At 37.9% G+C, this 18,694-nt stretch overlaps 1 protein-coding gene across 1 annotated transcript; it reads left to right on the top strand.

Moving 5' to 3' along the window:
- The first annotated feature begins 2,288 nt into the window (after positions 1-2,288).
- LOC306904979 (arrestin domain-containing protein 3-like) lies at positions 2,289-5,716 on the top strand. The gene is made up of 7 exons (XM_079475280.1): positions 2,289-2,667; positions 2,749-2,790; positions 2,889-2,949; positions 3,073-3,220; positions 3,313-3,409; positions 4,457-4,713; positions 4,857-5,716. Exons 1-7 carry the CDS (start codon positions 2,406-2,408, stop codon positions 5,247-5,249), a joined length of 1,260 nt encoding a protein of 419 aa, XP_079331406.1. The 5' UTR covers positions 2,289-2,405; the 3' UTR covers positions 5,250-5,716.
- Positions 5,717-18,694: the final 12,978 nt, after the last annotated feature.

The raw sequence follows: 18,694 nt of genomic DNA, 5'->3' as shown, positions 1-18,694 counted from the left end.
GCTTTCACAATGTGGATTGTTCCAAAGCAGCTTTACAGGGAAAATAGAAACCGAAAAACACAAAAAAGGTCAAACACAGTACATGGTGTTAATATAACAAGTTAAATTATTCTAGTAAATAATAGCTAATAAATGCAGTCTCCCGGTCGTTTATTTAGCATATTTGCATTAAGTGAATGCTTTGCTGGAAAGATGTGTCTTTAGTATAGAAATAAACAAATTGAAGATGAAGATATTTAGTAGGTTTTTTTAATCCTTGTTTTCAAAAGTTTAACCCTAAACCAGATGTGGGGCATGTTTGATTTTTAATGCCAAAAGATTTAAAAAAAGAATCATTAATACAAACATGAAAGATTTTCCTTCACACCAGCTCGTAGACACACAGACATTTCCAGAAGATCAGTCAGGATGGAAACCCAAACCTTTTTTGATTCATTGTCTTAAGCCTATACCATTGTTAGAACGCATCCCTTAGAGACGCTAACAAAAACAATCTCCCATTCCTCCATGACCAACAAGAACATATCAGGGCATATGTCCTTTAATGAAAAATAGTTTATGGCACAATGATAAAAATGCTGACCCAAACACTTTAATCATAACCTGGAACCAACTTGCTCTTTGAAGAAACATCACATAAACATTAACTTGATCTCTCTCTCATTTAAAAACTCACCCGTCTTTCACACAGTAATGTGAGAACAGCAGGTTGTCATGCCAGCAGAATGAAAACTCCTTTTATTGCAGGGTGAGTGTAGGAAAGACAGCGACAGTCGTAAAACATAACTGTCAACAAGACTGACAGGCCATAAAAAACCAACCTAATGTGATTGACTGGTTGACATGACTTGCCTGTTAGAGAGGGGGGCAAATCACACTTTGCAGATCGCCAAGGTCTCAATCACTCATTTGCCCGATAAAAGGCCAAAAAACTAAGAAACAAATCACTCTTAGAATATACATCACACAAACATTCACGTTCTCTCTCTCTAATTTACAAACACAAACAAACAAACTTTCCCAGCATGTAGCCTAGGAGAAAACCAGCCATGCTGAAAGCAAGGTTTTTGGTTATGGTGAGGGGGGAGCTAGCCCACAGCGAGGCCATAGGATCCACAACAACCATATACCATAAATGTCATTAAGATTGACAGGCCATAAAAGAACCATTTGAGTGACAGGGGGTCACATAGTATATGATTCTACTACTTTAGCAGCATGAACAAAACGTTTTATACAATTCTGAATGGATTATATATAGCACAGAAACAGCACAACGAGCACTCCCTTTATAACTACTAAAAAGCTGTCACTCATCTTCATCGAGATCTTTGGAGCCCCAGAACCAGGCCTTAAAATAATATACGCAAAATCTCCGACATGGAATTTATAAATATAGTGGAAAATTACCACAAAAAAGTAGAAGTTTCTTCTTCCCGACTGCGAGTGGAAGTTTATTGTTCTCCAATTTTTAGTGGAAGTTAGCTTTACCGGAGTTTTTTATTTATTGAACAAATTTTCATGTACAAACAATATGGCAATAATAACAGTTCTTACCAATAAAACGTACAAAACGGGTGCAGGTACATAAATTACACACAAAAATAAATAAATAAAAAATACAAATATATAAGGGGCTAGATTTTTTCTTTTAAATCATATTCTTCTATGGTAGACAAAAGACTAATTGCATTTTTCTTCTTAATCACTGTAAGGGCTTTTGTAAATGAAACAATTTCACCATAGAAGTCATGTCAACGATGTGCGCTTTGCGGTCTTTGGAGACATGACATTATAGCTAAACAAACTTAATATAAATAATTGTAAAGGATTAATTCACGAAATCCATTGCATGAATTTAATCACATGTGTCATTATCTTTTCTACTCAAATAAAAATACCTGAGGGATCCCCTACGTTTATTTTTTACTTGTTATGGGTCCCTATGTCCACAGTCCCTCTTCAATTCGAGCACTGCCTTTAATGTATGACACAACAGTCAAGTTTGTTGTGTTTTACATAGTGAAAGCTTCACGATCACCTGCAATGGCATGTATTTTTATAATAAAACCACAAACACCGAGCATATTATAATGCCTAAATTGGATGTTTTAGGAAAGCGATCGTATACGTATAACTCTGTCCGTTTTCTTCCTTCGCTGACTGAACCCCCATTTCTCGTCGTTGCCTTTGAAGAAACATTTCAACTATATAAATACGCCATGATGCACCTACTGCACGTTTTTCACGCACGGCCACACCCTAGAGCGCAAGTCCGTCTCCCACCCGCAGTGTAAAGGTGAGCCGTCATCGCTGTTCCTTCCTGGAACTGGTGGCGTTAAAAGTTCAGGGGAGATCAAATAAAGACATTTCACTTACAGCAGCTGCTTCAACACCGCAGCACAATGGCTTTCACCGTCAAGAGCATATCTGTGATTTACAGTCCTATAAATCAGAACAATACGTTTACCAACGGAGATATTATATCGGGACAAGTCATTCTCGAGGTTGCGAAGGATACACAAATGCAATCTTTAAGTATCCAAATAAAAGGGAAGGCAGACGTGCGATGGAGCGAGCATTATGGAAAAACCACCGTTGTTTACTCTGATAAGGAAAAGTTTTATTCGATGGAGCGCTTTTTCGTTCGGGAGGACAAATCGCACGGTAGGACGAGCTTAGCAGGAGCCTGTACACGTTCGCTTACGTTGATACTTTGTTTAGTTAACCATACATTTGCTGTTTTAGGCAATGACCAGGAGCTGGTGAAAGATCCCTCTGGACAGACTTGTAAGTTTATGCGTAGGCTACACAAAATGAATGTAAAACTAATAAACGAGAAACTATTAAAACAAGCTGGTTCCTTCCCTATAATCTTGTCGTGGTAGATAACTCACTTGTGGCAGCAGGACGTCATGTTTACCCATTCGTTTTTCAGTTGCCTCAACAGTAAGTTGGCCTGTATGGCAAAACTTTATTGAAACATTTCTTTACATTCAATATAGAATGTTGTTTAGAAACATATAGCCTACACGTCATACAAATAACTCTACTTATGCGTCTTACATATAGGAATTTCCCACCATCTTTCAAAGCTTCAGTGGGCAAAATTGTGTACACCTTAAGGACAAAACTGTGCAGGTCATTGCGGGTTTCTAGCAAAGCCAAAATTGAGTTCCATTACGTTCCCAAACCTGAACCGCTAAATCCTGAACTTCTGGTAAGTCATCTGAAATAAATGTTACTTTGAACATACATATATTGACAATGGTTGGAGGTTTTATTACATAGTATTTGTTTTGTCTCCTTTAGGTACCTCAGTATGGAAGCAGAGATAAGCAAATGAAGCTCTTTACATCTGGAAGTGTCGCCATGAATATAAAGACCGAGAAAACAGGATACTACCTCGGTAAAACAGGCCGTGCTGCTGCTGTATTCTCAATTTCTGTTTTTAATTTCTTGTGTCATGTACACCCAGGTTCATACAAGACTAACAAAAATGATGCAATTCAATTATTTGCAAACCAGTCTTATAAGATCAGTTTCTAAGTCATGTGACTATACAAGACAGACAGTGCAAAACAATGAACATAGTACGTTCATTTATTATGTTCAGTATGTGCATTTGTAACAGGATAATATTGTTAACGTAAAACGTCCACGTGGAAAGGTTTACCGCTTAAAGGTCCAGTAGACAGAAATATCTCATTCTAAGGTAATAAAAACATAAAGCTTTAACTTAATCACGAGCACACAATACATCATAGATTACAAGTTCATGTTGTTTACATTATGCACGTACGTGCCGATTGTTTTCAACAAAACACAGATATTACTTTATGTCTATCAGTTTCAAACGATTTCAAACTTTTTTCTGGAGAATTGCCCAAAATGGGACTAAGAAAAGTTTTCCATGTTCAAAAAACTTAAACCTATACAAACCTTTTGTGGAGTTTATCGAGCACAGAAATACTACGTAATACGTCAAACTCGTTTTTTGACAAGTTGACCATGTCAAGCACGAGAAGCCAGCACGTCTAACATCGTAAAGAAGTCAGAATGCATGAAGCGGCGTTAAATCACCCCTTTAACATTTGACAGACATTTTTGATTTCAAATCAACCGTAATGTCCAACTCCAGAACCCCCGCACCAACTTGTCTTTCTGGTTTTCTATTTCATCATGCACATAATGTATTGTGCTTGCAAACAGTTAAGTGAGATACATAGTAGGTATACATTTAATATCTCTTATTTAACATAGGGTTCCATTTTTCTTATCTGATTTTTTATAACCTGTACTGAAAGTGGTTTTCTCATATTTAGTGCTGTGCACTTGTGATCACCTAAAACATACTGTATGATGTACCAGCTGTAAATGTTGTGGTGTGTAATCCCCTATAATACATGTATAACAATCTAATTGATATTGATTACAGTCTGTCTATCTTTTTCAGATGAGGGATTGAAAGTTTTGGCTGAAATTCAGAACAATTCATCCCGTTCAATCAAGCCAAAATATTGCCTGTATGAAAAACACAGTTTCTTTGCCAAAAGCAAACGAAAAGTACACACACATGACATTCTTAAAGAGGAGGGAGAACCCATCGAGCAGAAAACAAACCAAAATATCACCAAAGTTCTTACAATTCCACCTTGCCTTAGTGCCTCTATCTTTAACTGCAGGATCATCAAGGTTGAGTACAGACTGAAAGTACGTTTCTGCGATTTTAAACGATTTTAATTCTTTTTTAGTTTAAAAGTTTAGAGTTAGCGTTGTTAACTGTTATACACTTTCAGATATCTGTTAAGACCCATTTCTAATTGAGTTTTTCAACATGTAATCTTTGTTTTTAGGTCTACCTTGATGTGCCATATGCCTCAGATCCAGAGATCAAATTTCCAGTCGTCCTTCTACCTCCTCTGACAACCTCTGATGCAAAAGGTCCCTCTAATAGTGACTTTGGAATTTGGAACCAACAAGCAGGAGGCAGTGCATACCCCAATGCTCCTCCTGTGGCCCCTGGACAATTTGGTACCCATGGTAACTATGGACCTTCTCCTGGTCAGTTTGGCGCCCCTGGTTACTCTGGACCCCCTGGTCAGTTTGCTCCTCCTGGTTACCCTGGACCTCCAGCACAACTAAATCCTCCAGTTTTAAATTATCAACAATATGACCCCTCAGCTTTACCTCCTTATCAGGACTATCAATTATATCCACACCTCCCTGATGAGACAAAAAAATCTTGACAAACTGTTTTATATTTACCTTTCTTTATGCGTTTGACCATCTCTGTTTGAATTATTGGGTTTTGCTAAGATTTGTTAATAAAATGAAGGATTTTAAGTAAACTATTCTTGTTTTAGAAAACTGAAGTTAAAGTTTAATTATAAATAAAAAAACTTAAGATTTGGCAGTGGAAAATACTCATAAGTAAATTATTGCCAGAAAGTACAGATACTTGAAAAATGTTCTTGAGGAAAAATACTCAAGTATTTCCTACCTCTCAATAGATTAAATACTCTTACTCTGTCGTCGCATATTGCTACATTTGTATGCCAAATACTGTAGAAGGACGATCTTCATTTACAATCCCTATTCTGAACACTTCCCTGTGACATGACACAAACTTTCTTAAATAAGGAACTTCGTGTGATTTGCATTATAGTGCAATTATAATATGCTGCACAGAAATAAAAAAGTTTCAGATTGTTGTAAAAGCATTTCATCATGTTTGCTCTACTGATACAATGAATATGATATAGTGTTCGAGACGTTCAACAAACTGCCAAACTGTTTTCTGTGGGTCTGCTTACTGAAAAGTATACCCACAGGAGTACATTTCCAAAAAGGCACATGTAATGCACACCAGTCAAGACTTGAGTCCGTCTACCAAACACTCTTGTTCACTCTTTCTAGGATTAGTAAGTACGTGGTTAGATATCAGTGATGGAAATACTAACAAATGACCCATGGACACGCTTCCTTGTTTTATACACCTCATTTCAACGCCTATTCTAAGCAAATTCAACTACAGAATGCAGGCCACAATGTTAACACTGCAAATTCAAAGACAGAAAACACTTTTTTGTTTAATGAAAATTCTTTTGCAATGGCTTTTTGAAAACAAAGAAAACGTTTTTGAACCAAACTTCAAAGCAGAGCTCTTGCCTTAATCCATACGTGCTTCAATACAGCATAGTTAGGGATAGACACTCTCTGAGACCCAATAGGCTAATAAATCTGCTAATAAATAGCAAAGAGAATGGATGGATGCCATCATTTTTCCTCTCATGTTTGATTTATAATGCATTTTGATTGCTGTGATCACATACTGTTAACACCATTTTTTCATCTCATTGTTTTTTTTATTATGAAGCTGAGTTTTGTTTGCTGTCACTATAGGCAAACTCATATAAAGTATTTTATGACATCTAAACAATATAAATTGCTGTCTTATATAAACATTATATAAACACCTAGATAGCCCTAATTTGGATACTCACCAAGCGTTACTGTAATGCTCAGTAGGAATGGACTTTGTTCATGTTTAACTGGTTTATTTTTTTTATCTCAGGGCAGAAGGGGAGGAATTTACTCTTAAAGTGATGGTCCACCCAAAATAGAAAATTCTGTCTTCATTTATGGGTGAGTCATTATAAACCTGTAGGACTTTTTTCTGCAGAACACAAAAGAAGATATTTTGAAGAATGCTGGTAACTGGCATTGCCTTGCGCTTGCATTATTTGTGTCCATACAATAGAAGACAATAGGTGCAGATGAGTATCAACTTATTTTCAAATCTCCTGTACCCACATCTCATTTACACGAGGGTCCTGAAGCATTTTAGTGGTGTAAGACATTTGGGCACATATTTATATAAAGAGAACAGTTATCACTAGAAAAGAGCCAAAATACCTAAAGCATGTAACTTCGGCAAGGTTTTTGTATTCAAAATTGTATTAAATGTAAACATTGCCCTCTAGTGGCTGAATATAAAAATCTGGTAATTCTGGAAACTACATAATAAAATACTTGCATGTGAAAATAATACACTGTGATACCGTAATGTCTTAAAATGCATTTGTACCTTTCAACTTAAATGCAGAACACAAAAAAGTATAGTGTAATAAACAGCCTTGACCGTTGTAATAATATACATTGTCATAACTAAAGGTAAGTCATAATAATGTGAATATACAATATAATATGAATAATTTAACAATTGAAATGACAATAATAACGTAGCTATTAAAATAAATAACTGTTAAACTCCACTCATATCTGCCCTATACTTTTTCACTTTTCTTGAAGTCAAAACTAAACATGACTTCAGTGATTAATAAGGCTGAAAATGTGTTTTAGTATGTGTATAAAAAGTAATAAGATCCGGATTGAATTCAGTTTAAATACCCGTAGTAACATAACTCTTACAGCTATTAGAAGAGGCAAAGCAAAACACCAAAGCCGTTGTAGCCTCTGTTGCTGTAGCACTGCACAGTTGAATGTGGACTGTTTTTGGAACTGAGCTCAAGGGGTGTGGTTTGAGCTATCTCCCAGCTCACAGCCGGCAAGTACCCATGACAACTATTTGAGCCTGCTGGCAACTTGCTGTCTTCACATGTTGGGGTTGCCATAGCAACTCCCCACGGGACTCCCCCTAGATCGACAGGAGGGGCGTCCAGTTGACTAACCCGTTTTTCGTCAGAGAGCTAGAGGAAACAGCACTGCCGTAGATCTGAGAAACCCAAACCTCAGGAGGAACACTGTGAATCACCAAAACATGCTGAGGGAACATCCAAACAAGCAGTTCAATATTTTGAGATGATAAGCTTGTGGATAATTTTTTAGATATTAAAAATGGTCTCACTCATTTGTAACGCTTTGCAATAAGGTTCCATTCATTAACATTGATAAATACACCACTAACAATGGGTAATAATAACACAGAAATAATTGTCATGTTATTTCATTATTATATGTTAACCGGTATGTTAACATTCAATTAAAACAATTGTTAAAAGGACGGCCGCTAAATAATTACTGCTGTTTTTCTTTTGTTATCTGACAATTTTAACTGATAGAACTGACATGTAGTTAACTAATGTCAAAGCAATAGTTCAACCTATATTATCTCTATTGACTTGATCATAATTTGTATTCCTACTGTGCAAAGTTGGGGTAAAAGCATCCTTTAACAAATGGAACCATGTTGTTTTACCCAATTATTACATTATAATTGTATGTATTACATAGATATGTTACAAAACTACCTTTCGTATGTCTTTTACAAAATGGGCCAATTTTTACAAAATCACAAACATAACTTTAATTAAAATTAATTTCTAAACAACCAGACATTTAATACATTTTGTTTTGTGAGTTTAAGATTGAAAATATAATTTGAATAATCCACCACATCTCAAAATGTACCTGTCAACACAATACAAATACATTATCTGTCTTATAAATGTAAATCTCATCCTGAGAGAGTCACTATGCTCACATCTTTAACTTAAAGATCTCCCTTTTTTGAAGTACCTAAGAAGTAGAAGTGCACATTATTAAAGTCATTATAATACCCTTGTTCTCGTTCACATTCATTGTACAGTGCTTATAGGTTTAGTGGGTTGATTGTAAAACTGCACTTCTTTCTCCGTTTATTGGGGAGATTATTTCTTTTTGGCCATATAAATACTTCCTTGCCTTCTGGACAAAAAAGCCTAAACACTGTGATTAGGAATGGTCTTGGTTTGAAAAATAATCTTATCCGAAATAACCGAGGGATCTCTTTTCTGTATGTATTTATTTTGGAAAAGCATAAGAACTTATCACAGAAAACATATGCTGTTTTAAGTGCCAATGCATGTGTGGAAAAGTTTTATTAATCCAGAAAATGCATTTTGTTTATCATAATATAAAAAGTGACAAGGCCTTTTGTTGGCAATATGAAAGTCAATTAGATAAAACATTCTAGAGACTAATGCAAACGTATACTTGCTCATTTCTTGCAAACCGTGCATGACTACAACAACTAATACTACAGTACAGTTACTAATCAAATCAGACTACTATGATTGGTACAGCACTTGCAGTGGTTGCCTTTGGATCATAAATCCACAGTTTTTAACATTTTTGATAATAAACAAACAACCAAAAGGTGAAATTTCTTTAAGAAAAATGCTTATTTATGGAATTCACTGAAGCACCCTCCTCTGCATAGGTGCACATTGCAGATCTTACAGCCGAACACGCTCTCGTGTCTCAGGCCTTTGTTCGTGCAGTTCCGACAGCGACGTGAGCGTTCTGACATGCGCTCAAGGCGGTGCCCGTACTCTAAGGGCGAGTCCGCGTGTCGTTTACGGGCAGCCCGTTCCATGCCCCGTGCCCCCTGGTAGTCACCAATCAGCTGCTGTGCCAGGCGAATGCGGAAATGACGTTGCGTGAACTGTTTACCATTAAACCCCGTTGGCGGCAGCCCTCTTCGACTCTCGCGCAAAACCACGTAGGAGTTGACAATGCAGAGGTTTATGTAAAACCACAAGAAGTAGCGCCACCATTTTTTGCACGGCCTCCCGACCTGGTAGCACTCCCTGAGCTGGTCGCACAGGTCGACACCCCTCATGTTCTCCTGGTATAAAAGCAAAGGGAGGGGACGTGGAATCCCAAGCCCCGTCATATCAGTGCAATCTCCGTCTTTAGCATCTCCTTCCTGCTTGCCCGGCCCGATGCCCACAATACCAGGTGCGCAGTTAGTCGAGAGGCAGCTAACAATTTTAGCATCCCTCGTTACGGAGGCCACGAGGTTGCCGTGTTGACACTGGTAGAACTCGCCGGGAGCTAGCTTTCCCACATTGCAAGGTTTGAGGGCGTCAGGGTAGCCGCTGCGACAAGGGTTGGTGGGGCCACAGGCGTAGAACCCCTGATGCAGTAAATGCTGCAGCAGGGAAACTGACGTGAAAAAGCTGTCCATAAAAAGATGGTGGTGTCTAGCCTCAAGGCCCCTCACCAGTGATGTCACCACCTTGTGGCCCACCGCGGCAGCTGCCACATCATCACTAGGCTTACCAACATAAATACGAGTGCGGTGGCAGTAACCAGAACGAGAGTCACAAAGCATCCACACCTTAAGGCCCTTCCGCAAAGGCTTCGACGGCATGTACTGCGTTGGGGAAAAGCGTCCCTTTGAAGCAATAGCACACTCATCAATAGTCAAACAACGGCTAGGCAAATAGGCATCCCATATGGTATTCCCAACAATATCCAGCAGGGGGCGTATTTTGTAGAGTCCATCATAGCCCAGCTCGCCTTTGGAAGGCTCGGAGTCGCGATCACACAAGTGCAAGTTCTGACTGAGTTTTTCAAAACGTCGGGCTGTCATTGTTTTTTTGAAGCCAGCATTCCCTATGAAAATGTCACTTGCCCAGTACATGCCATATTCCGGGAGCTGATTGATGCCCATTAGAATGTTTAGACCGACATATGCCCTCATCTCTCTGATGTTAGTCGGGTGCCAGTGGGCGTCTGATCTACCGCTTCTCCTTTGCCGATAGATGGCGTAGTTGTTTGTTTGTTCTACCATGTGTTCAAACAATGAATCTGGGAAGAGCAACCGGAAATAGTCTAAAGTGTCAGCATCATCCCCTAGCGAGTGCTGAGGGCCACTGTCAGCGGTGAAAGGCTCAATAGATATTACCTGGTCAGGCTCTCCCCAGAAATCCGGAGAAGTGCATTCCTCATCTAACGCATCATAGGCGCCGAATAAACCCGGCCGTTCTTCCTCTTCTACATCGGAAAAATCGATATCCGAATCGGACGAGGAGGTTTCAGAGCAATTATTGGAAGTGGCATAATAGGAGTCCTCCTCGTACTCTTCGTGCTTGATCCCATTTCCAGTGACTAAAATAATATTGCAGCCGCCTCCCGCGAGGTAGCTGGCGGAGTCCGCAGTGTCTTCTGCAGCCGCCGTGCTCTCCAGCTCAGACTCCCCCTTGTTCTCCTGCACTTCTTCGTCTTCCTCGTCCGACTCGGACTTTCTGAAAGGAATCTCGAACCACTTCACATCGACGGGCAGATTTAGCGGACAGTCCTCGCCGTCGGATAGCGCGTTAGTTTCCGTGTCAGTGCTAGTTTCCAAAATAGTAAAAAGCTCTCCTCTTTTTCTTGCCGCCATGTCGGGGTATTGAACTGCCCCTGCATGAGTCCTTTATTTATTTGAGCGGGGTAAATATTCGTCAAAACGGGTCGCGAATTCAAAATCGGCTGAAATGCTCTCGCGCGTGCCCCCGGGAAACTCATTGGTCTGCAGATCCCGCTGTTTTGAAGGATAGTTTCTCATGGTTTCCGCTCTCGCTTGGTACGCGTTGTAGCGCAGTGTGGCCGCAGACGTCAGAAGCTGCTTGCATGTCCTGCTTTGTAAGGGCGTTTTGCGACTGCAGCTGGTGGGGTTGCTGCTAGTTCGCTTGGCTGACAGATGGCCGCTTGCTGTAGTAATGCCCGTTGGCACTACCACGATCACTGGCTGGCCACGCATCACAACACTAGTATAGAAACAGAGCATATGCAACGTTTTGAACAATGATACAAATATTTTGGAACCAAAACGCAATGCACCATAACGTTGCTATTTTTATAATCTTCGATATGCGCGTGTCGCGTGCGTTGCCACGAGGAAACGGCAACAAAGAATCGTTTCTTCTGATGTTGCCAAACACACTGGCGATTTAAAGAGCCGATAAAGCGCCAGTTTTTAAATTGAGAGTGATAGTGACAAGTGTTCTGACGTTGCACCTTATACTATAGCCTGCCCTATCACAGGAAACATGTTTGTTTGTCTTCCCACGACAAAGAATTGTTACATCGATGAACTCGCTTTGGTCGTAAAGCGTGTTTGCGTTCACAGAATGTTTAACGAATAGGTGGGTCACACAAGCCTGTTCCACCTACACGAAGCTGCATCAGCATTCTGAGCATTATTGTAATCTTGCAAAAGTATATGTTGCATTTCCACAACATGGCATCTGTATAAGTACCCTCTCTTCCAGGAGAACAGCTTGCTTTCTTGCAAGGAATGCTTGAAATCACATCGTAATGTCAAGTGCTTCAGTGTGCTTGCAGAACACCACATGTTCAAATGACTGAACCGAACCCTCCGCTTCTTATTATGTATGTTTCTTTAGCGCTTGCAGTTGCTCTTTTGAAACTAAAGTCACAGAAAGAACTTCAAGTGAGCTTGAACAGAAATAGAAGTGCAGGAAAAATCCTGTCTCCAGCATTTCCAAGTCTCTGGAGTACCCGGTTGCTGAATCCCCCACTGAGAATCTATTGGTGGGGTGGAAAGACGTTGACCAATAGGGGCACGGAGTACACGAATGGGAGTGGAGAGAATAAAGAGTGTCGGAGGAAGGTGAGGGTATTATCTATGGCTAGAGTTAAAACGGAATTAAATTGTAATACTGCAATAACAATATTGCAATAATAAACGTCTCATTCAGCATTTATAGCCTTTAGGCATAAGGACAAATGGAAGGACAGTGAAGGCTTAGTTATGTCTTTATACTTTTCTACTCCTTGCAAAAGCATATTCTATTAAAGTTCCCTCTAACTTATCATAGAATAGTCATACAACTTCTTTGCCTTATTAGATGTTGCAGCATAGTTTCCAGTCATCTATAAGACACAATCTGATATAACATTGTCAAGACACTTTTTACAACAGCAGCAGATGCAACCTGGTCCCTGTGAGCCAGGCCACACACTCTGCTTGCTCATGCTGAGACCACTTTCTCTACACTAAACATATGCCCCCCTGGTGTGCAGACACCAAAATACCAGCACCAGCCCACACTGGACAGTGTTGCCTGTGTCCATGGGTAACTTGGCCTGTGTTATATGCATTAAAAAGACACGGGATGCACCCAATTTATCCATATGGAATCAAATGCATTATTAAATTGAAAACATGTATATACAAATTACCTATTGCTCTTTTTGTCTCATTCTTACCCTCAAAAGATTGAAGCATGGCTGCTGGCTGCCGTAATAAGAACATGCACCCCTGAGATTTAGCATGCAGGCTCTGCCAGAGGATCCCTTACGGTTAATTACATCAGTGTTACTTTATTATCTATTTCATCTTCCATCTGAGGATGTTGTTCACCCAGTTGTGGATTTTGACAAAAAGTCACAATGAAACACAGTCTGAAACATGCATGCAAGCATTATTTTAGAAAATGTTTGTGATAATATCAAATACATCACGTTTGTAATAAAAAAGAGAAAAAGTACTTAAAGATTTGTTTATGAAATATTGCAGAAAATAAGGCAATGAGGATGTCACAGAAAAAAAAGATTTTTAACCTCTAACCTGTAGTTACCAATGATGGTCACTAGAGAGCGCTACAGTGAAACCAATTTATGCAATCGAAGTTTTGCAGATATTATTGCGCTCAGATGAAATGCTGACATGAACATTAATTAATTAAATTAATAAAAGTTTTTAATAAATTCAGAATTAATGTTCATTGTTAGTTCATGTTGTCTAATCCATTTTATGTTAACCTTAGGCCTATTGTAAAGTTTTACCAAAACAGCAGGTTATAGCATTTGATCAGAATTGATAAACTGATATGTAGATATGGCTCAGAAATAATGCACGTCCTGTACTAAGGCTTATTTTCCTTGTGCAATTACAAGATCATGCTTTTTTATACCCTCCAGTTCATATCAGCAAAATGTTTAAAATAGCCTACCATATCCTATATCTATCTTTAACAAAACCAAGTTTTAAGTGTTTGTATCTCTGTTGGACATCACACAACGCTTTACGACTGAATGGGTAAACAGAGACTGATGACAAAGACGCTGTGTGGAAATTACAAGCAATTAAATTACAATTAAATTGAATGAAGTTTTGGAATGTTTCTCACATCTTTGGCTTTTAACTTTTTTCCCCTTTGTTTTTATTGCACAACAGTTGGACATGCAATGCAGAGTGTCAAGGAGGAAGATTTACACTAAGACAATATACAAATTGATCCAAATGACATTCAAAACCAATGATTCTAAAGCTTATGGTTTTTTCTTGATTACAAATTCAAAAATGAAATATGACAAACAATAATACCTAAAGAATGAATAATACAGAAGGAAACAAGTGAACAAGAATACGTCATTTGTAGTAAAAACATTAGGCTACATCATACATTATATTATAAAATGGAGCAAATATCAACTCACACAAAGAATAAGTTGTTGCTGTTTTTCAACATAATGCGTGCTTGATCTCAGGATGATCTGGAGGTGTACATAAAGTTTGAAACTGAAAAGGAGGGGTACCTAAAAACATGTATTATAGGACACATAAGTTGAAAACTCCAGTAATATCAACAGCCACATAAATGATGTATTAGGCTATTACATGTATCATCCGCTGTTACCGGTTTTGCTGTAATTATGCAGCTAGTTGTCACTAACTTTCTGTAGATTTATATTTATGTCATGTATTGGCAACAGTTTGTTCAAAGATAAATGAATATTAAACACTAACAAGTCTTTATCTTTACAGAAAAAACGATAAAATAACAGCCTCATGCAAAGCCTTCTGGGAACCAGAAATCCACATAAACCCTTTTCAGTTTTTTTGCAGTTTTGCAAACTGCTGCCAGTAACAATCCCTACAGAAATTTGTTATAGTGTTTGGTGGAAGATCACTTGACCAGTTAATTTTAATTTAAAAAAAAATTTAAACATTTAAAATATTAATATTTGCTTGCGACAGCACCATGCATGATCGTGCAGATGTTAAGAAATAAAATATAAAACAGATTTTGTAGTTCTAGGAGAATTAAAAGCCTTACTTTTACGCCATGATTCATCAATGGATCACAATGGAAAACCCAACAGATAGGCATAGACCTCAGGTTAATCCATTCAATCTCAGAGAGTGAATACCAGGTTTCTTCATTTCAACATGACTAATTCAGACTTTCTCAGTCTGCTGTCATAGTGATAAAATTGCACATACTCATAGTTATAGTGCTTTCATCTTTAGACCCTGTGAATACAGACAGCGACTACAGGGTCAACATTAGTAAAGATAATCAGACCTGTGTCTAATGCATGCAATTCGACTCTTTGTCATATCAATAAGGCATAATGATATAATATTGCTGTGTTATGAAACAAATACACCACAGACATCTTGTTTTTATTTTCTGTGTTATCCACTTGTTTGACCACATTGCACATGAAGCATTTTATTTGTATTAAATGTGGTTGTTTGTGACCATCTTGAAATCAAATTAAAAGTTGCTAAGCTGCCTTAAATGAATTCTGTCTGACATGATTGATGAAATGTCAAATGCATTTCCACAGCGACCATGTTAATGTGTTGTTTTGGTGAGTTTAAAGTTCCTATGGTTATTCTTTTCTTACAGCTGCTTTTGAATAGTTTTGGTTAGTAACAGCATTTGTTTTACTGATTTTAATTTACATTCTGTGAATGTTTGTATTAGAAAAGTATTTTTATATGAAATTATATGAAATCAACCAGTAGCCTAATACAAAGCAACTTACAGTTATGATGAATAGAGGGAGACACCTTGGACTTAAATGTAGATGATGAAAATAACAATAGGCCTTATTGAGGAAACACAAAACATAATCAATGTTTTAATAATCTAAAAAATTATAATAATGGCTTTACAAAACAAAAGGCCAGCCAAAGAAAGCAAAGTATGTTTTCCAAGTAAAATGAATAATTTATTACAATGATAATTCTTTAGATGGTTTCACACAGACCAAACCAATCTGTGATGTCTGCAAATGCTTTAGAACCCATCAGAATTGGCGTGCAAAGACCATATTTTTTGTATTTTCTTATAGCAAAATAAACACATCTTATTTATTTGTTGATTTTGATTCAACCTGTCAATCTGTATTCATTTAAGGGTCAAAACGTTGAGACCCATGCTCATTCCCACGGTTCCACAGCTTGTGTTAATGAGTAAACAATGATGAAAGTGTGAATACGCACAAAACAATGTCTCCTTTTGATGACATAATCAGAGAGCGTAAAAGCTGTTTAGATTGCTTGCATGCATAGTATTTTCAAATGTTTAGTTTGGAAAAAAACATCAGTAACGCACGAAATTAAAAAGCAAGAAACTGAAACTAAACAAACAGTTTTTATTTATTAGCAAAAACTACCGTATATTAGTAAACATCTTCTAAATATGTTGTGACGGACACTGAAACATAAGGAATCACCATCACGCATTATTTAGAGACATTGAGAAATGATATGATATAACTTTAAATTGCTTTACCAACAACATTCATGTGTGTGGCATGACCTCCCATCATAACCTTTAAAGCTCTGATCTGTATTCTCAGAGGATATAAGAACAGGATGTTTATGTGCGCAAAGAGGTCTTCAGAAATGGCCCATTCCATGTCACTGATACCATGAGATGGACACATTAAGGCTGGGTGAAAGATGTCATGGTGGGCTCTCCCTTAGTTTATTATGGTTACCATGAGCTATGAGTGTGTTAACCAAAGGGTAAAGAGGCAAACGTGCCTCACATGTGTTTCATGATGTGGCTAAATTTGGTTTATTTTACTTCCAGTTTTAACCATTCATTATTGAACTACTGCGATAATGATTATGATGTGAAATCTACATAGACAGTACAACAAAGTAACAACTAATAACCACATGTACTTTCTAAAGAAATGGCTTTTTTATCCACAGTGTTGAACAATGAGAACCTGCTTGCTTGAGGCTGTATAATCATTACTTTGCAAGCAGGATCCTGTTCTAATGCCTGAGGTTTAATGAGTCTTTTGTTTTTATGTGACTATTGCGGTCTAATGAAAAAGAGATAAGCTTGCTGCAGCCATACAATTTTCTACTGAAGGCTTCTTTGATGAGGCATTTTTGCATGACCATTAACAATGAATGCTTTGCCTCAATTTATGGGCTGTGGCTTAATGATCTATTAAGATGACAGAAGGTAGTATATCTTTCATGAACGCAGCACTATTCCCTCTATTTATTCTTTATTGTAGGTTTTGAAAGATCCTTTGCATACATGTCCCTAGTGCTGCTACAGTACTGCATAGTATTTATGATTTTCATCTGGCTTAAGTAGTCTCAGAAAGTGTTCAGGTACTTAGATTAGAAAAATCTAATGTTGTGGTACATCAAAATCTGTAATTTCACCGTTACCTCTGCATTGAAAGAAACCTGCTATAACCTTGATAAGGTATTACACAGAATAATATCGAAGCCCCCCAAAAAAGCATCGCAGTTCCAAAATGGCAATGCATTTACCCATATCATACCAAAACCTAGGCTGATACTGTTGTATAAATTCCTTGAACCGTGGAGAGGTACATTCAGAGTGGAACATTCAGTTTAAGAAAAACTGAAAGTGCAAGCTTGGACAGAACACAAGATGAAATCATAAAATCAGTATTAAGCGAAGCATGATTATTTTCTTTCTGTCAAGGAATCAAAAGAAAGGAAAATACATCATACAAAGTTCTGCAGAGCACTTTTTCCTCACCTGCTTGATACATCTGAGAAATCAATGTAGGAGAAAACAACAGGAATAATCCACAGTTTTCCTCTGTGCCCTGCAGTTTCTGTTCCATCCGTCTGAAGCTACTTTTCAAGTGATAGAATGGAAACATGTCTGGCACTCATTTACCATTAAGCAAGCATCGTGGTGAATCATATTTAGAACAGCTCAAATGAATGGTATTCTTTTTTAAGTAAAACTATGTGTGTGTGAGAGGATACAGCTGAGCAGTGTTAAACTGGCATCACACCTCCATTTGTTGACAAGCTGTAAGAAAAGAGTGCTTATGACTGTTTATGACGTGCTCTCAGCTGTTTATTCAGTTCTGCGCTGACACAACTCACAGCTTCTGCATTTAAAGCGATAGTTCACTCAAAACAGAAAAATGTGACATCAAAGTGACCTTCATGTCTTTTCAATCTTGTGAGAAGACCTCAATCTCATGTGAGTTTGTTTGCACTGTATGTGATATCTTTGGGAGCTTTGTGTGAGAATGTGTGAAATTGACTTACTGACTAATAATCTTCAGGGAGCTGTAAAATGCTGGACCAGAGTTAGTCATCGAGCCATGTTCATGATGAAGTCAGAGGTGGGAATTTCTCGTTTGAAAGCGTTTCAATCTAAGGTATGAATTTAGTAATAAGACTTGCAGAATTTACTTTGTGAATTTTGTGCTGTAAAATGACCTTGAAATGTGTGTTACATTTCATATAAGTTAGCTCCGTGCTAACCCACTGGAAGTATCTTGGACATGAGGTCAGATGATGCATTTCTCCCCTGAGTTCACAGTTCAGATGTTTGATTCTTACAGTAATTTTTCACCTAAAAATGTACTCATTTACTCACCCTCTGGTAAATTTCAAACCTTTATGATTTTCTTTCTTGCGCAGAACACAAAAGAAGATATTTTGAAGTATGTTGCTAACCGAACAGCACTAGCCCCCATTCACTTCGATTATACAGCATGGACACAAAACAATGCAAGTAAATGGAGGCCAGTTAAAAACATTATCAAAATATCTTCTTTTGTTTTCTGCAGAATACAGTAATACAGGTTTGAATGACAAGAGGGTGAGTAAATGATGACAGAATTTGAACTATGAACT

The sequence above is a fragment of the Barbatula barbatula genome (genome assembly GCF_947034865.1).
Source record: "Barbatula barbatula genome assembly, chromosome: 2".
NCBI classification, from domain to species: Eukaryota; Metazoa; Chordata; class Actinopteri; order Cypriniformes; family Nemacheilidae; genus Barbatula; species Barbatula barbatula.
The sequence above is the reverse complement of the archived record's forward strand: the minus strand, read 5'-3'. Positions and strand labels throughout refer to the sequence as shown.

What these genes read in the sequence shown, in the direction of transcription:
- LOC306904979 (XM_079475280.1), top strand. Translation starts at nt 2,406, where the DNA reads ATGGCTTTCACCGTCAAGAGCATATCTGTGATTTACAGTCCTATAAAT. An exon ending in AGATCCCTCTGGACAGACTT is followed by an intron (nt 2,791 to 2,888) that starts GTAAGTTTATGC and finishes TTGTCGTGGTAG; the next exon opens with ATAACTCACTTGTGGCAGCA. An exon ending in GTTTTTCAGTTGCCTCAACA is followed by an intron (nt 2,950 to 3,072) that starts GTAAGTTGGCCT and finishes TCTTACATATAG; the next exon opens with GAATTTCCCACCATCTTTCA.